Here is a 16,868-nt window from a genome sequence, read left to right as displayed (position 1 = left end):
GAATTTCGAATTTCCTCTTTCACCTGTATAAAGCGGAATACTCCTAGCATTACTGTTGAGCGTTTATGACGCTGGTCGCATTCAACTCCTGTTTGCAAAATGCCCAAGTTCCTGAAGCATACGGAACCGGAAGTTCCTGAAGCATACGGAACCGGAAGTTCCTGCTCTTCTTCACAATATTGCTATATGCCCTCAGAGGTTCAGCTGAAGGTAGAACTTCTTTGACGTTTCATCAAATCCAACCAGAGCATTCGTTTCGCCTGACTGATGCTCGATGTTTCCAAAACGACACCTTTTTTTCCAAAAATCAGCAGAACGAAGATGGGTAACTGCCGGCCATCATCTTTCTTCCCATGTAATCCTACTCTAGTCCTCGCACTGCACTTTCGAAAGTGCACTGAATATTTTAGGTGAGACATTGTCACACTCTACCTTATCGAACCTTTCTCTTCACTTTTTTCCTCACTCTTCTTATCTTTGAATATGCATCCGACCCACCTAATTTTACCTCCCTTGGCATATGCTGCAGAATGTGCAAGGGTGTTTCAGCATATGCATGTGTTTCAGTTGTGGTGAAATGTGTACCAATAGAACGAGGAAAATTTGGTTTTAAAGTTAGTATGTAACTCACAAAGTAGAGGGAATTGCTAGAGTGGTCAGTAAGGGTGAAACAATCCCCCTCAAAATATTCTGTATCAGTCTCGAGAATGCAATGCGTGGTGGTATGACAACAATGCAGGCCTTCTCAATCCGGCTATGATGTAGAAGAAGGGAATGGCTGCGAAGAATTGTCAACGAATTTCACATTACTGTCTAGTTGTTTGCGAAGTTTTTCCTCAGAGAATGGAAGTGTAAATATACAAGGATTTTTCGCTAGTACTCTCCACGGTATTTCTTTTAGCATAACTTTCACAGGCTATGGATCTCCCTCATTAGACGGGACACAGCCGGTTGGTCGCGAGACTACGTGGCGCGTCCCCAGGTGGCGGATAGGGGGCTCATCGCGGGCCAGAAGCGACCTTGTACCTGTCATGAGAAGCAGGTGGTTTCAAGAGATGAACTTCCTATTTCTGCTGTGCCAGGATCGGCTCATAATACTATCGTATCCCTCACGTCGGTCCAGCCTAAAGCCTGCAATCAAGTGACTATAAGGTGCAGGGGAGGTTTGGAGTTGCTTTTAACAAATAAGCTCCATCTGTCCACTCCAGGAGAGCGCAACGTTCTCCCAAAACTCATAAGACTAGAGGATCGCAACCTGCGCATGGGTTTTAAATTTTTGTGCAAAAGTTCAAATACGACGTCATCGGACTGACCGAGACGAGGCGACGCCACCCACTGAACCCCGTGTGTGACACTGGAGAAGAAGAGAGAAGAACTGCACACTAGAGTTCTTAAGAACATGCAAAAGTAGAGGAGTTGGTGTTCTCGTCAACACGAATATGGCAGTGAGCATCGTGTCTTTCGAACAGCTTACAACCCGAATCGAACGTTTACGGATGAGAAGATGTGGTTCAACTTTAGCTTTGACAATCTTCGTCGCTTACGCTCCAACATCAAGCTACGAAGAAGATGACGAGATTTCCATGAGGACCTGGAGAAGTTCTGCAGAGGAGATCATACTTTCTGCGGGTAATAATTGGTGAGAGAGACAAGAAATTGGTGAGAAAACGGAGAGGCTCTCCGAGATCATCATGACGTCTAAGACCATCCATGGGATCTCGCAATTCGAGAAGCCCTTCTCTCTACGCTGGACGTGGGAGTCACCCGGTGGAGGGTACCGTAATGAAACAGACCACATCATCGTCAATAAAAGGTTCTGCCTGACGGACGTCGCTGTTGTACCAGAGTTCTATATGGGATCGGATCATCGCCTCCTCCGAGGAAGATTTTCCTTCACAAGGAGAGCAGAGAAAGCCGCCGAATATGAACGGCTTGTAGAACATCTTCACGAAGAAAGCGAAGAGTTGCAAAACCACAAAGAGACGCCTGTCTCCAAAAACTCTAGAGCTGATACGTCAGCGTGGAGCTGCACGAGCTGAAGGCAACCAAGAACTCACGCCCGAGCTCGCAAGGCTTTGCAGAGAGGCGATAAAAGAAGACCTCAAAGAGAGAAGAGCAAAAGTGCTGGCTGAAGCTGTAGAGACGGGATAGAGCATTCGCTACGCCCGTCGGAAATTCGCCAATCATAAAAGTACAATGACTGCTCTCCGAATCCCAGATGGAACAACTACAGGATCAAGAAGTGGGTTGAAAAAGGTCATTCGCGGTCACTTCTACTCAGATCTCTTCGACAACCACGTCCACTTGCCTTCTCACCATCTGAGGGAAGATGGACATGTCATTCCAAAGGTCGTACACTCCGAAGTCCGACGTGCAATTATGTCGGTGAAGAATTGTACTTCACCCGGTCTTGACAGAATCAAGCCTGAACATCAGAAGTACCTACCGCCAGTCCTCATCAACACAGGGCTCTTCACTCGCTATCTGTCGGAATGCAAGGTTACTAAGCAACGGAAAACCAGCAAGACTGTGCTGTTGTATAAGAAAGGAAACCCACAAAACATCGGCAACTATCGTCCAATCTGCTTACTATCCGTCATCTACAAACTCTTTACAAGCGTGATCCTTATTAGGATTGAAAAAGTATTCGATGAAGGAAAGCCATGCGAGCAAGCAGGGTTTCGAAAAGGATTCAGTACGATTGACCACATACACACTGTTTCAAAACTCATAGAACTATTGCGAGAGTACAAGATGCCGCTGTGTCTCACTTTCCTTGATATTTGAAGAAAGCGTTTGATAGAGTTGGGGCCGGAGCGGTCATGGAGGACTTAGACAACCAAAGCGTCCCTACTCCATACATAAAGATACTTCGTGAGTTGTATAGCAACTTCACCACCAAAATTTCCCCATTCTACAATGATGTCATAATCGGCGTAAACAGAGGGGTTCGTCAGGGTACGACACAATTCCACCCAAAATATTCACTTCCACTCTCGAGAACGCGGTGCGAGGATTGGAATGGCATAACATGGGAGTGAAAGTTGACGGCTATCATTTACACCATCTTCATTTCGCTGATGACATCGTTCTTATAACATCAAGCATCGATCAGGCGGAACACATGCTGGGCAAATTCGATAAAACGTGTAAAAAGATCGGTCTTCAACTGAATCTGGACAAGGCGATTTTTATGAGGAACGAATGGGTCTCTGATGTCCCATTCACGCTCAACGGAACGAACATATTCGAATGCTCCAGCTATGTATATCTAGTTCGGGAAATCAAGATGATGAACGACCTGACCTCCGAGCTGGGCAGAAGGAAACGAGCGGGTTGGGGTGCATTCAAGAGCATCGAGGCTGTGGTGAAGAGGATCAAGAACATCCGGCTCCGTGTTCACCTATTCAACACCACCGTTCTTCCTGCTTCGACCTATGCTTCGGAAACTTGGGCAAGCATGAGGAAAATGCGATCGGCTTCAAAAAACGCCGAATTGAAAGTGTGGTTCTAGGATTAGCCCGCTTTACGCATGTGAAAGAAGGGATTCGAAGTTCACTCCTGCGTCACCGATTGAAAATCAGAGACGCTGCCGGATATGCCAAGGAAAGTAAAATTAGGTGTGCCGGGAAGACCGCCGACCCGATGGTCAGACCTCTTTACGAAGTCCTTCAAAGAAAAATACGACGTCTTTCGCCGCACTTTCGGGTAAGTTCGAGTCGTTCGCGGGAAGAGATGCCACTGGGCAACACTTGCGCGCGATCGGAACAAATGGAAGTATTACTGGTGCCCGCTCAAGCATATCGATGAACAATGGGAGCACAGGTGATACACGTGAACTTCCACAGGGATGGGGGGCAGGCTATTAAGTTTGTATTCGTTTACCTCCGAAAAACTTCAGAAAATAACTATTTTTAACTATTTTTAGCTGTTGTGCATTGTTAAGCAGTAATCGGATTTATTGTAGGACATATCTCTATACTTGTAGAACGTAGACATCTGCTATTGGTGACAACCTACACCAATTCCAGGTAAGCAGGTGACAATAATAATACGAACAAAAATGAATTTTTTCTACGGGAAGATATGACTTTGGTCATCTCAAGCTTGTAGGCGGATGTAGAAACATCCAGATTCAGCTCCACATTAATCTCAGATCAGGCTTTAAAGTTTTTCCTACGACCTCTCCAAAAAGACGATGCTCTCGATTCTGCACGAGAGTTCTGGAGTAAAGTGTAGTTAGAGGGGGTCACTTGTCGCGCTTCTATCTTTCTTTATTTCTTGAAATGAATAACCAACTCAGTTGGGGCCCTAATACTTAAGCATTAGTCTTAGAGGATGTATGACATGTAAACTAGAGTTACTGTGAGAAAAAAGGAAGATAGTGCTTGCAGAAAGCAGTTGAGTGGCTCCCCACATTCCTCCAGCTACATTTCCCTAAGTTCTTACTCGTGTCAGATCAGTCAATTAAACAAGTGTAAACAACAAGAAAAAAATTCTGTAGGAAAAAATCCCGACTGCTCCATTGAAAGAAGTCTGCGGAGAAAACAAAAGTTTAAGATAGATACGTTGCACTTCACAGCAGTGACAAGTTGAACAATTCCAAGTGAAAGAAACTCTTCTACGCGCTAGGTTGCTCCCCCGAACCAAAGTTAAACCTTCATACATACTAATTAAATTATTTCAAGTATAAGGCAAGAGGAAAGCTGAAAGTTACGTTTAAGGTCAGCAACGCGATATGAAAAAGAACTTATACAATAACGTGAATGAATGGCTCAAAGCGACAGAGCTAGGATTATCCTGAGTGATCTAAGTGATAGATATAGCTAGGCGAGAATAAGCGCTGCTTAAAATGTGATTAATATACGAATACAAAGGAAGCAAATCAAACATGAAAATACGTGTACTTCAAAAAAAAAAAAAGAGATGCAAAGAAGATCGTGGGCGTGAAGGTTAATATCTAACAGATTTCCCCTACTCGCATCGACTACGTATACGAGGAAATGCATCTGGTGATCTTGAAAAACGTTGCACCTCATTTCTTCAAAGCGATGACCCTTATCAGCACTGAACACGTATTACAGAACATTGATGATTCATGCAAATCTGCAGCACAGACACAATTTAAAGGCATCACCCCACGAATCTGAGGTGGCGCAGATTTCAGGTGGAGTATTCGTATACAGGATGGGAGACTACGGAGAGGGGGTGATTCCGTCCATTTCTTCCTAATTGCCGTAAAAAACGGCCCGGAAGATACGGCTTCATTCGTTTTGGCGCATCATTTTGTACAAGAGGTTCGATTGGAGCGCGCCAGTCTTGTGCGGCGCCGCATCTTCCGGGCCGTTTTTTACGGCAATTAGCAAGAAATGGACGGAATCATCTCCCTCTCCGTAGTCTCCCATCCCGTATACGAATACTCCACCTGACATCTGCACCACCTCAGATTCGTGCGGTGATGCCTTTAAAACATTAATACTCTTAAATAAGACACATTTCTCGTCACCAGACAACATTTCCTGCGCTTTTTTTCCCCTATTACAGCTTATTTCCAATAATCATTCCCTAATGAATGCAACCACCACTTGTGGAGCAATGAGGTACAACTCTTTTCTTGAATGGGAAGTTTAGGCAACTTCAGTCGGGTGAAAAGGGCCTGAATCTTTGCGCAAGCGGCCGCGCTCGCAGCGGTGCGGTGGACCATAGCGGTCACTAACCAGGAGGGTCCTTGGCAGCACCATTCAACACTGAACTTCGCAATGGTTCCTCTTCGATCTCAATCGCTGCCCTCAACGCGCCGCTACCAGCGCAGTCACTTACGCAACTGCACCGAGCTTCATGTCGATCTGATCAGACTACACAAAAACAATTACACGAGTAGGTATTAGTATTAGTAGTTCTTCAACTTTTTAAAGGTGACAACTAGATGATCTCGTAGGTTTTGTAAGATGCTTTATTGAACCAAAGTAATACGCAATTAAATCTAATCCTTTACTCAGACGGGTATAGGAAAAGCCAAGTAAATACAGATATAGTAGGGTCAAAACGATATGAAGACCAGTGCAGTTACGTAAGCGGCTGCGCTCGAAGCGGCGCGGTGGAGGTAGCAGTTGGTTCCAAGGGGGGACCATCGCGAACTACAGAAAGGGTCCTCCCTAAATTGTAACTGCTTACGCGGCTCCACCGTGATTTAAAGACATCACCCCACGAATCTGAGGTGGTGCAGATTTCAGGTGGAGTATTCGTATACAGGATGGGAGACTACGGAGAGGGGGGGGGGGGGGGTGATTCCGTTCATTTCTTCCTAATTGTCCTAAAAAACGGCCCGGAAGATACGGTTTCATTCGTTTTGGCGCACCATTTTGTACAAGAGGTTCGATTGGAGCGCGCCAGTCTTGTGCGGCGCCGCATCTTCCGGGCCGTTTTTTACGGCAATTAGCAAGAAATGGACGGAATCATCTCCCTCTCCGTAGTCTCCCATCCCGTATACGAATACTCCACCTGAAATCTGCACCACCTCAGATTCGAGGGGTGATGCCTTTAACACAAGTATGTGCGTGCATTTATGTGGTGAATGTCACTGTACTGGAAAAAAGTGAAGCCAAAGATCGTGGCACTATCCGAGTTCTAACAAATTCGGTTGAAATAGTTGTTCAAGAACTGCGTAAAAGTATTACAGTACTACGACAATAATTGTTAGCACGTTAGGAAACCAATACAAGCGAACACTTTTCGAAAGCGTGTAGAGATGATCATTCCATTTTGAGCAGCTCCATTCAGGATCTAGTATTCGCCATCGAGCAAGACCAACATCAACTTGATTACAGCAGAGAAATATGTTGGCATTTATCTCACTGAAGTTCAACAATCAATCAATTCAATTCAGACATCAGAGTTCGGACAATTCAGAAACCGGTGAACACGATTCTCAAACTTCTTGAAATCATGCCTTGTGACACAGTCAAGCGAACCAAAAAATAACCTATGTGGTTGCTCATTTTTTGAGGCGTCGGTGTCGATTAGACACGACCGCACTACACCACACTATTTGGGCAATAATCCCTTTGTCAGACATCATGGGTTTTTTTTTTTTTTGACGCCACTGTGACTGCTTGCCGATTCGCTCGGTTCATTAATGCGTTTATTGTGAAAAGTTACGAGAAAGAACAAACAATTCGTTTCGTAAAATAATCTAAAGGGATATGCACTTATATATCTTTATTAATGGAAGGCATTTTATCACAGAATACATTCGCTTTCTTATAAACAACAGTAAGTCGCAATCTAAGGGAATTTATATCATATAAAACTCTTGTACCAATAAACTAAACCAAGTAGTTGCAACGGACCAATATGGAAGAAAAGCATCTCGTAAGGGAATCATCAAGAAATCTGCAAATGCAGCTAAAAGATTATTCCACAGAGCGCATTACATGGCATGAATAGCAAAATTACCCCCACAAACCTTTATTTATATCGAAGGCTAGGATGGCGTACCAAACAAAATCACCCGAAACTTAGTGACACCGTTAACTCCCAGGCGAAGCGAAATGCTGCACTAATGGCTAAAGCATGGGAGGCAAAAAAATAGGGTACAGAATTCGATGATAGTAAGGCCAAGATGGGCACTGAGGGAAAGTTCGTATCCACCATGCAACACACCATTACTTGCACATATAGGTAGAAATTGAAAGAAACCTAACAGGAAGTAGAGGCATTTTAGCAAATAGTCTATTTTCTATTTCCCAGTAACAAGACCACTTCGCAGTAAGCACATGACTATAAGGAAATCTACTCTTAATACTCTAGATTATATCAGGTTTTAATAATTTCCTAGCTCTTATCTGGCGCCAACGGCTGACCATTCATTATCTGCTTTTGAAGCAGTTTCGGATCCCACATCGTTCTTATTCAGATCAGCATTAGAAAAAAAAGGAGCCATTGAGAACACAGGTCGAGACACTGAAGGAAATACAAGACCGGGAGGAGCAGATGAGTTAGGACAAATGCCTTCAAATCCTGGAGGAGGCCCGGACAAAATATCTGCTGGCACTGCTGTTGCCAGTCCTGGAGGGACATCAGCCTGGAACCAAAATAGGTCAAACAAAGGAATTCTGATGACTTTTTTTTTGAAATACTCAAATAAATAAGCAAATCGTACCAAAGCAGATGCTGTTTTCTTAGTTTCCGTGGCAACATCAGTAATTGGTGTCGATGGTGAATTTACAACCTCTGAGCCAGTGGAAGCAAATGGAGTTGGAGCCATGCAATTTTCTTGTGGTGTTTTTCCCAAAACATTGGAGAGGGAAAGATTGGAAAAAAGCGACGACTTGGACGGTAACGAAAACTGAAACTCATAATCACTGCTATGCTTAAAACCGTATAACACATTCCAGTGAACACTTTTTCTTCCTATTCTAGAACAGCTTTGTTTACTTTGTTAAACCTGCATCTTTCCTCCCTACAAAAATTTTCCACGTGGAGGATCTAATATCAAAACAAAATAAATAATGAACAAATGAGAACTTTCGTTTAATATCAAACGAAAGATGAATTTGGTATTTTTAATAAATTTTGTACAAGGTATAAATACTTAGAAATCCAGCACTTAATGGAAACCCTCCACAAAACCATAAAATGATAAATAATTTCCGAACAAATTACAAAATATCGCTCTCAAACATACTGAGTAATGAAAGGAAAAACAACTTTACTCACCCAATTTAGTATAGAAGACTGAGACGAGGCTTCAGGTGGGGTAGTAGTAGACTTTTCAGTGTATCTCTCAACTTCAGACAGAACATCATCACTAGTCTTGGTACCCGCTGCAAACCGTTGCTCGATTTTCCCAGCGCCAGAATGCGATTTATTCAACTTGTTGATGGCAGGGATAGGAATCGAAACACTTGGAACGTTATCCTCCCTTTTTATCGCATACGTCTGGCTTATACTGTTTTGTTTCGAAATTCCTTTCTGCTTGTCTTCCTCGAGTTTCTCTTCACTTCCAATTTTGGAACTGTTTTTAAGCACTAATTCACTTCTATGTGGATCTTCGTTAGAGACTTCTGGCACCTCCGACGCACCTTCGTTGCTAACATTAGCAGCTTTTTGTTGTACTCTACGGGTTTTCTTATCCACTTTCCGCGGTTTCGTTGGCACCTATATGAAGTTGAATTGAAATGAAATTCAATAACAAGCACAAGCGAAAGTCGAAAACAGGAAGTGTCAACTTTATAATTAAGCTAACCTCCTGCCAACGCTCTGGTTCAATTTCTCGCGCTGGAGTTGAGACAGGCCTATCAGGCCAGACATCAGGTTGTGGTAATTGTTTGATGTTATTGGGAACTTTACAGCCCACGACGACAGACTAAATATCTAATACCAAACATATGCAAGACCGCAACCGATCTATTAAATGCGTAACCGTCTGAGTTGTAGCATTCACGTTGTGGTTGTATCAATAGCAGCCACAGCGCTCATTAAAATATAACATTTTGAAAAGCTACTAGAACACCTTAGATGTTTTCTTCGTTCCCCAGGAAGGAGCTGTGGGCAGCTGTTTGCTTGCGGTTGGTAGTGCTGGGAAGTTTTCAACAACTGGCGATGGCCTGGATCTAAATGTGAAGCTTTCGCATTTTTAATAAATATAATTTTTTTTTCGGGCTAGTGGTCATCCACTTCATGTAATCTTAGCAGCGCACATGGCATCCTACCTTTAGAAAGACGGGATCCCAGACAAGTGGAGGATCGCTCTTATCCATAAGCACGGTGACCGAGAGGATCTTTGGAACTACCGTCCGATATGCTCGCTGAGCGTGTTATACAAAGTATTCACCAAGATCATCCTCACGCGCATATCTAGGACGCTGAAGCCCAGCCTCAAGAACAAGCTGGATTCTGTCAGGGATTCAGCCGCTTGGACCACATCCAGACTGCGTCGAGGGTCATGAAGGTTTGCAGGGAATACCGCCTGCCCCTTGTTCTAACCTTCGTCAACTATGAGATGGCTTTCGACAGCGTAGAAACGAATGCAATACTGCCACCACTAAGATACAGCTTTTCCACCGCCACCTTACCATACCCATTGAAAAGAGGGTACGACAAGGCGATACTATATCGCCGAAGCTGTTCACTGCTGGATTGCAATGGATAATGGAATCACTTTCCTGGGAAAAAAGGGACATACGTGTTGATGGAAGATTTCTCTCGAACCTTCGTTTTGCGGTTTCGTTCCCTTTTAGAGCAGTATCAATGAAGCAGAAACGATGCTCAACGAATTGAACGAAGCACGGAAGAAAACAGGACTGCGAATAAACAGAAAGAAGACATAGTTCATGAAGAACGCCTTCTGCGAGGGCGGAGGAGTACAACTTGAAGGCTCCCAAATGGTGAACACTTCATACGTATACCTTGGACGTTCTATGAACATGAAAAACGATTTGAAGAAAGAACTGAATAGAAGAATGAGAGCAGCATGGGCAGCATTCGCACCAGCCAGGGAAGCTACGGACCAACTGACGGACCAAAGATCTTTGTGCCCATCTGTTCGACTCAACAGTTCTTCCAGCGCTCTCATAGACAGCGGAGACGTGGATGGACACCGCTGCCACGTCTAGGAAGCTACTTACTACCCACAGAGCCCTTGAGAGATGTCTTCTGAAGTTTAACCGGCGCACATAACACCTAGCCGCTCTTCGCAGTTCCAACTTAAGAAGAATGTCCCGTCTTCGCGATCCAGCGGAATATATTTCGAAAGCAAAACATACATGGGTCACATTATGAGAAAAATCGACGATAGATAGACTAAAAGAACGCTAGAGTGGATCCCAAGGGATGCTAAACGTCCTCGAGGGAAATTGCCAACGAGATGGGGTAATGTGTTCGCTACACAGGTGGACCAAGTGAGAATTCAGCTGGATATGGCTCAAGGACCTCGCCAACGTCACTCACGAAACTTGAGAACATCTTGGATGACAACAGCGAAGGAACTAAACGAATGGAAGAGATGCTGGGGTCTGCACGTCCAGTGGGTAAGTAAGTAAGTAACCAAAAGTTTACGCGATCTGACGTAGAACGCTATTTTCATCTTTACGATGGTGATATTCACGTCATTTCATGTTGGAACACCATTATTTGCTAATAGTTGAGGAAACTCATACTTCGAATACTGTATCCACATTGTGGAGCATAGATGTAAAATGAAGTTTGATTGTACTCCAAATATAGAACTGACGCGTTCAGGGAAAAAAACCATGAAATCTTTCATCTATGCTTTAAATTTTCGAGTAAAAAAAATGAAGAAAGCGTTGATAGAAAAGAGAATTCTAATTTTACAAAAAAAAATGTCGCTACTGTTAATTGTTATTGATCGGTGAAAGCGAGCGAAGCGAACACCAAAAATAGACTGAAGTTCGGCTTCATGTGTCTTTCGTTAATCAATCCGCTTGGGATGCGTCCCCACGTTCACTTCAATTCAGAATCGTTTAAGGTTCACGAACGTGTAACTGGCCTATACAAAGACTTGCGGTGACTGGCCGATATGCCAAGTCAGTGTTTTTATCCTCCCAGACAAGTCTGATATCAATTTATCGACCCCGGAGGGATGAAACGCTCGGTGAGCACTAGGGCGGATTCGAACCTCCGATCGATCATGCAGGAAGCGGGACCTCTAACCGCTACACTACATCCGCCCCAAATATATATATATATATATATATATATATATATCGAACCGTCAAACAGTAAAACCTACAAATAAATACAACGGCTTCCCAAACTCGGCTACTTTTAAAGTTTGAGAAATTTTAGCCACAACTAGAAATGAGTTAAAAACTCTCGAATGAAATAAATTTCCCGAGTTACGGAAAGCGGTGGACGATGGCTTTTGAAGCTAGGAGCTACTGAGCTTGAACTAATATCGAAAACGTAGATATAAATCCTTACTGAGCTGGTTGCACTCCAGGATGGTTGACTCGGTTTAGGCGAGGAAAATCATCCGGCCGCAAGTTCTAGAACACGTGACATCATTTAAACAAGACAACACACGACAACATTTGTCAGGTGAAGATACGTAAGGAATTCCACCTACTGGCAAGGTAGGGACCGAACGAGAATTCGCTGAAGTTGGTGCTAAACTTGGGAAATCCTCGCTCTGTGGTGTGTATGCCGGTGCGACGTTGTAGCGAATAGTGCGACTACTACTTTGCGCCGAAGGCACGACCACAAATTCTTCTGGTGTCCTTTAAAACATATGTTTTAAATAAAAGGTCAATTTCAAGTTCAAAATCAAAATTTTCAACATGGCATTAGACATGAAAATGTTGAAGTGATTCCAATAGGTAAACAAGTATGTGCAACCTTTTCTCTCTTAATCGTATTCGAATGCCCCGTTCCCTATTGCGATAACCTTGGCAGTTTTTTTTTTCGAAAGTTTTACCTTTCAGCAAATAATTGCAACCAACATTCTGCCACCTTAAGGTGTTCCTCCGCTCTCATCGAGAACAGAAGAATACCTGGAAGTGGCAGGTTAAGGTTGGTTTCCTGTTTGCTTCGGTGAAATATAAGACAGAGGAGGAATGAGAAAGAGGGAGAGAGTACTACCCACTACGTAAACTGAAATCAAGGGAAAAATACTTTCATAAAGATTACCTTTTTGGAGCGAGTGTTGCCTCTTGTGGAACAACGGCAACTTTGTCACGACGAATAACAGCAGAATTGGCAGGTGGTCGTACACTGAAGTAAAAAAACGACTACTCCAAAGAAATCAAAACCCCATTAAATCTCACCGTGAAGGACCTGCGAGTTGACGATCACTGAATTGAAAGTCAAGTCCCACAGCCGTGCGGCGACCATTGTGTTCCTTCGACTGCAAAGAAGGCAGTTTTGGGGAGTTGACATCATTGGAAGCATTACCTTGTGGAGATTCAGATCTATCTGATTTGAAAATGCGATACCCATTGCCTTGCAGTCCTCGAAATCACAAAGAAAATGTTGTTCCTTGTAATGGCCAACAAGTTCTCCATGATCCCTAAATAGGCGTACAGCTGAATTAAATGTGTGAATGCATGTGTGCTACACATGGTTTACAATATGCTTGACTTACTTGAAAAACACATTCATGTGTTTACCCTCAGATTCGCAAAATTGGCAGAAAAAATGTTCCTTGCGAAGGTGCTTATATCTGAACTCTTCGTCGAAGAAGCGTTGCTCACAGAACAAGCAGGATGGATGACCTTCAAAATCATCGCTGATGAAAGCATGAAGAATGAATCGTCCCCACGATATATGGCAAAAACTACACAAAAAAAGAGAACACTAAGTAAGAATGAATCAATGAAGTAAAATGATTTTATTCGGAGCCTCACACGTGGATAAAACAGTGAGTGGCGCTTTTTCTGACTAAATCTACTTAGGTATTCTTGTTACTATTGAAAAGATTCAAATTCATTACCAAAAGTCTGGACAGAATCGACGGGTGCACATCAGGAGGTACCCTAGCAAACTGGAGCAGCCGACTAGACAAGAGAAGACTAGTTAAGAGGTGTTGAGACAAGCTTGATACAAAGCTTGACCAGTGATCTTTCCGAATGCCAAAATGCAATGAAATGAGTAATCAGAGAACAGCTTGAAGGTAAAATTTTACGCATACGACAAGAAAAGAAATATATATACCATAAGTGTGTCTCTTATATAATCTTCTCCGTAACAAAGCAGCCCATTTCACAGTAGTACACAGGTGATAATGATTGTGTGAGATAACTACTAGATTCTTATTTTTCTTTGAAATCTATCATTGCGCCATCGTTAACCCTTCGTCATCGGATTCGGTCCCTCCTTCCGTTAAGAAGTGTTTTGAAGCAATCATATATTTACATGAGCAAACTTTGAAATGTGTCGGTTCGTTTGTGTTAAAGTGACTTAGCTTGTCTTGTCTTGTCGGTTACACCCAATTAGCTCGGGTACCTCCTGAGCGCCCCCAGAATCGACTAAACATGCGTAATTTAACAATTAAACTAGAGCTGAGTTACTGACTGAATCCACCTGTACAAGGCAAACTATGTGTAAGCCAAGTGATCAACAACAGTAAGTAAATTATTACTATTATTATTATATACAAATACAACCTTTTAGGCTTTTGTCGTCTCTGTCACCTGCACGTATGTGCCTTTGTAGTCCGTCGCGAGTATAAGTCTTTCTCTCCCTGTATGGAAAAAGGTTTGAAGGAAAACTTATGGTGTGCAAAGTAACAAACCTTGAGAATAGAGTGATATTTTCGGTGCATATATGACAATACGTCAGTTGATGAACGCTTGACATATGATGTCGTAAAGCAACAAAAGTGGGGAATTCCATTCTACCGCCTTCAGGACTGAACAAACACTTTTCTTTTGTGTACAGAAACACCTCCTTTTTCAAACAGGATTCAAAACTATGCACCTTCTGCACAGTTTGCAAACATGAGCAAGATATTTTTCGTAGCGAGTAATGGCTTCAACGTCCTGGAACTGCAAGCCAAATCTCTTTTCGTCAGGATGGTTCAATGAAGGTAACGGCAGTGAAACAGTGTCAAATCCACTTGAAACAAATACAAACCATAACTGAAAATAGAAGCGGTAAGGCGAAACAACTTTATTTTATATGGTGCTGAAGAATGTTGAAAGGAAACATTCTAAGTCACAGCTGTGACAGAAGGCTAGGAGACATGAAAATAACACAAGAATTGCACCAAGAGAAGAGAAGAACTGCAGTAATCTGTGAAAGTCATAGCTAGCTCACCATGTGAATATCCGCTGAAGAATTAAAAGAACGCATTTTTACTCAAAAATGAGTGTATAAAAGTCGACAGAGGGGACTTCACTAACCGTTTCCATATCTGCCCTGCAGACAGGACATTGCCGGCTATTCGAGAGAACTCTCATACGAATTGCACACTCCATACAAACTGGATGACGGCACGAACCGATACCGAATAAGTCGTTTACTTTGCAGCAAATCGTGCATTCCTCAGTTGGCCCGCTACCGAGAGCGATATCAGCAAAGTTATCCTGCAGACAGCCTCATTGTAATTCAAACAAAAACATGAATTAAAGGATGACTGGGCAACCTTAGCTGTATCAATCATGTGTTCGTACTTTTGCATGTTCACATTGCGAAACTGCAAATTTTGGCCTCGTTCTTCTCGAGACAGCTGCGAACCCTTACCACTGCTTTCTGAAACTAATATGAAGAATATGTGATGAAGTTAGGCAGTAGAGTACCCACTTTTAACGAATTCAAGAGTTCAAAATACAGGTGGCAGTTTTAGCCAGAACCAAATGAAAAATCCAAAATCACAATAGCCCCATCAATCACAAGACTATCACAGTCATTAGCTGAGATTTAAAAAAAAAAACCGTTATACTATTACCACAAAGTTTATCCATAATTCCAAAGATTTCTTTCCAGGAGCTTAAGAATATGGCCGCAAAATTTCGAATCAATTAATGAACCGATTTTCATGAATCCAGCAAGAACTTCAGTATTATATAATTTGAGGATTTCCACCCAGTTAACTTCACGGCGTAGTGAAGGTGGTCTAGCTCACGGCGTGCAGCTTAAAGAGGAACCGTTTCGCCAACTGTCCGGAAATGGCGGATCCCTTTGCCAACTCTCCAAAAGTGAACTAGGTCGGAGCACCGGGTCCAACTATCGCACTTATGCTTCACGGAGAAAAAGGAAAATGTACTGGATTGAGGAATAAGTCATGAAAGGGTTTCTTTTCAGAGTGAAGTCATTTCTGCAATGCTATATATCATTCGATAGAGAATTTCTCACACTATAAGAAATATGTATTCTAGTTTTTAAATTTTGTAAAATTTATTCTCGTTTTCACGGATCATTGAAGTGGATTGTCAAGCTGATAAAACGATGCATTTTCTTCACTTTTTTCCAATAAATTGAGATGATAATGTAGCTGAAACTGCTTGTGAGGTTTGTGCTGGGCATAGAAGAAGCAGAATAAGGTATGAAACTTTTAAAAAGTACAAATTGACCTGTTATCACATTTTAAAAAACAGAAGAAATGAGTACAAAGAGGCGAAACGATGGAAGGAAGTAGTTGGGAACTATGGGAAGAACAACAACGACGCGAAGAATCGACCGATATCGGCATTTGAAGTCAAAATTCCCAAGCAAAAACAGAGGGTGAGCGCTGTTTTGAAGCATTAGTCCTTTTCAAAAACAAAACACTTATCTCATCTTAATCATCATCCACTGAATGCAAAAAAATAATGTTGGAAATGTCTAATTCTTTTGTTGGTGAGATAAAAAAAATCAGAATGGTGTAGTTTTGCAGGAATACAATGAGAACTCTTGATACTGTGGCGGGTTACTTCATTTTTAGCTTCTCACTACTTGAAAAGGACGCCATGGAAGGCAACACAACGCTACCTGCATAAAAATAGCAAGTTAGTGTTGCCCACAAGAAACATGCAAATCCTCTCCACAAAAATACCTTGCGTTGCCGAACCGTCAGTCTTGCTTGAGGGCTTTTTAGTCCGCGTATACTTGTGCTTGTAGTTGTTCCTGCGACCGTTATCGCCGTTGGAGGCAGACATACTCGGGAATTCTGGAATAATCGAACTACGTACGTAAGGTATATATATATATATATATATATATATGAAGCTTCTTTTAAAAAAACAATAGAACTAAGCGTCGAAGAGACCGGAAACACCATTAGGGAGGAAAAGAGTAGTGAGAAGACTGCCAAGGTTGTTGCACAACAGGTCGACATGAACCTAGCACCGTAGTCTGCAGTTTTCTGACTGGAGCGCAAAGACTGAAGCGCGATAGTCCTTTAAATGAGTGACTCGTCGTTTCCTGCGAGT

At 42.6% G+C, this 16,868-nt stretch overlaps 4 protein-coding genes across 4 annotated transcripts; 3 read left to right on the top strand and 1 right to left on the bottom strand.

The window, feature by feature from the left end:
• Nucleotides 1-1,691: 1,691 nt before the first annotated feature.
• RB195_019456 (uncharacterized protein) lies at nt 1,692-2,151 on the top strand (the record flags this gene model as incomplete). The annotated part of the gene is made up of 2 exons (XM_064187303.1): nt 1,692-2,014; nt 2,082-2,151. 2 exons carry the CDS (start codon nt 1,692-1,694, stop codon nt 2,149-2,151), a joined length of 393 nt encoding a protein of 130 aa, XP_064043184.1.
• Nucleotides 2,152-2,196: 45 nt separating this feature from the next.
• Nucleotides 2,197-2,787, top strand: RB195_019455 (uncharacterized protein; the record flags this gene model as incomplete). Its single annotated transcript, XM_064187302.1, has 1 exon — nt 2,197-2,787. The coding sequence occupies one exon, from the start codon at nt 2,197-2,199 to the stop codon at nt 2,785-2,787; it is 591 nt and encodes a 196-aa protein (XP_064043183.1).
• A 244-nt stretch (nt 2,788-3,031) lies between these two features.
• On the top strand, nt 3,032-3,514 carry RB195_019454 (uncharacterized protein; the record flags this gene model as incomplete). Its single annotated transcript, XM_064187301.1, has 1 exon — nt 3,032-3,514. One exon carries the CDS (start codon nt 3,032-3,034, stop codon nt 3,512-3,514), a length of 483 nt encoding a protein of 160 aa, XP_064043182.1.
• Nucleotides 3,515-7,840: 4,326 nt separating this feature from the next.
• RB195_019453 (uncharacterized protein) lies at nt 7,841-16,595 on the bottom strand (the record flags this gene model as incomplete). Its single annotated transcript, XM_064187300.1, has 17 exons — nt 7,841-8,083; nt 8,162-8,347; nt 8,719-9,159; nt 9,248-9,367; nt 9,515-9,614; nt 11,944-12,008; nt 12,089-12,239; nt 12,649-12,732; nt 12,786-12,865; nt 12,913-13,027; nt 13,103-13,232; nt 14,124-14,200; nt 14,252-14,368; nt 14,437-14,597; nt 14,862-15,044; nt 15,104-15,210; nt 16,493-16,595. The coding sequence occupies 17 exons, from the start codon at nt 16,593-16,595 to the stop codon at nt 7,841-7,843; spliced, it is 2,463 nt and encodes an 820-aa protein (XP_064043181.1).
• Between the last annotated feature and the right edge of the window lie 273 nt (nt 16,596-16,868).

Source organism: Necator americanus, chromosome II (assembly GCF_031761385.1).
Source record: "Necator americanus strain Aroian chromosome II, whole genome shotgun sequence".
Lineage (NCBI taxonomy): Eukaryota > Metazoa > Nematoda > Chromadorea > Rhabditida > Ancylostomatidae > Necator > Necator americanus.
This window is presented reverse-complemented; position numbering and strand designations above follow the sequence as displayed.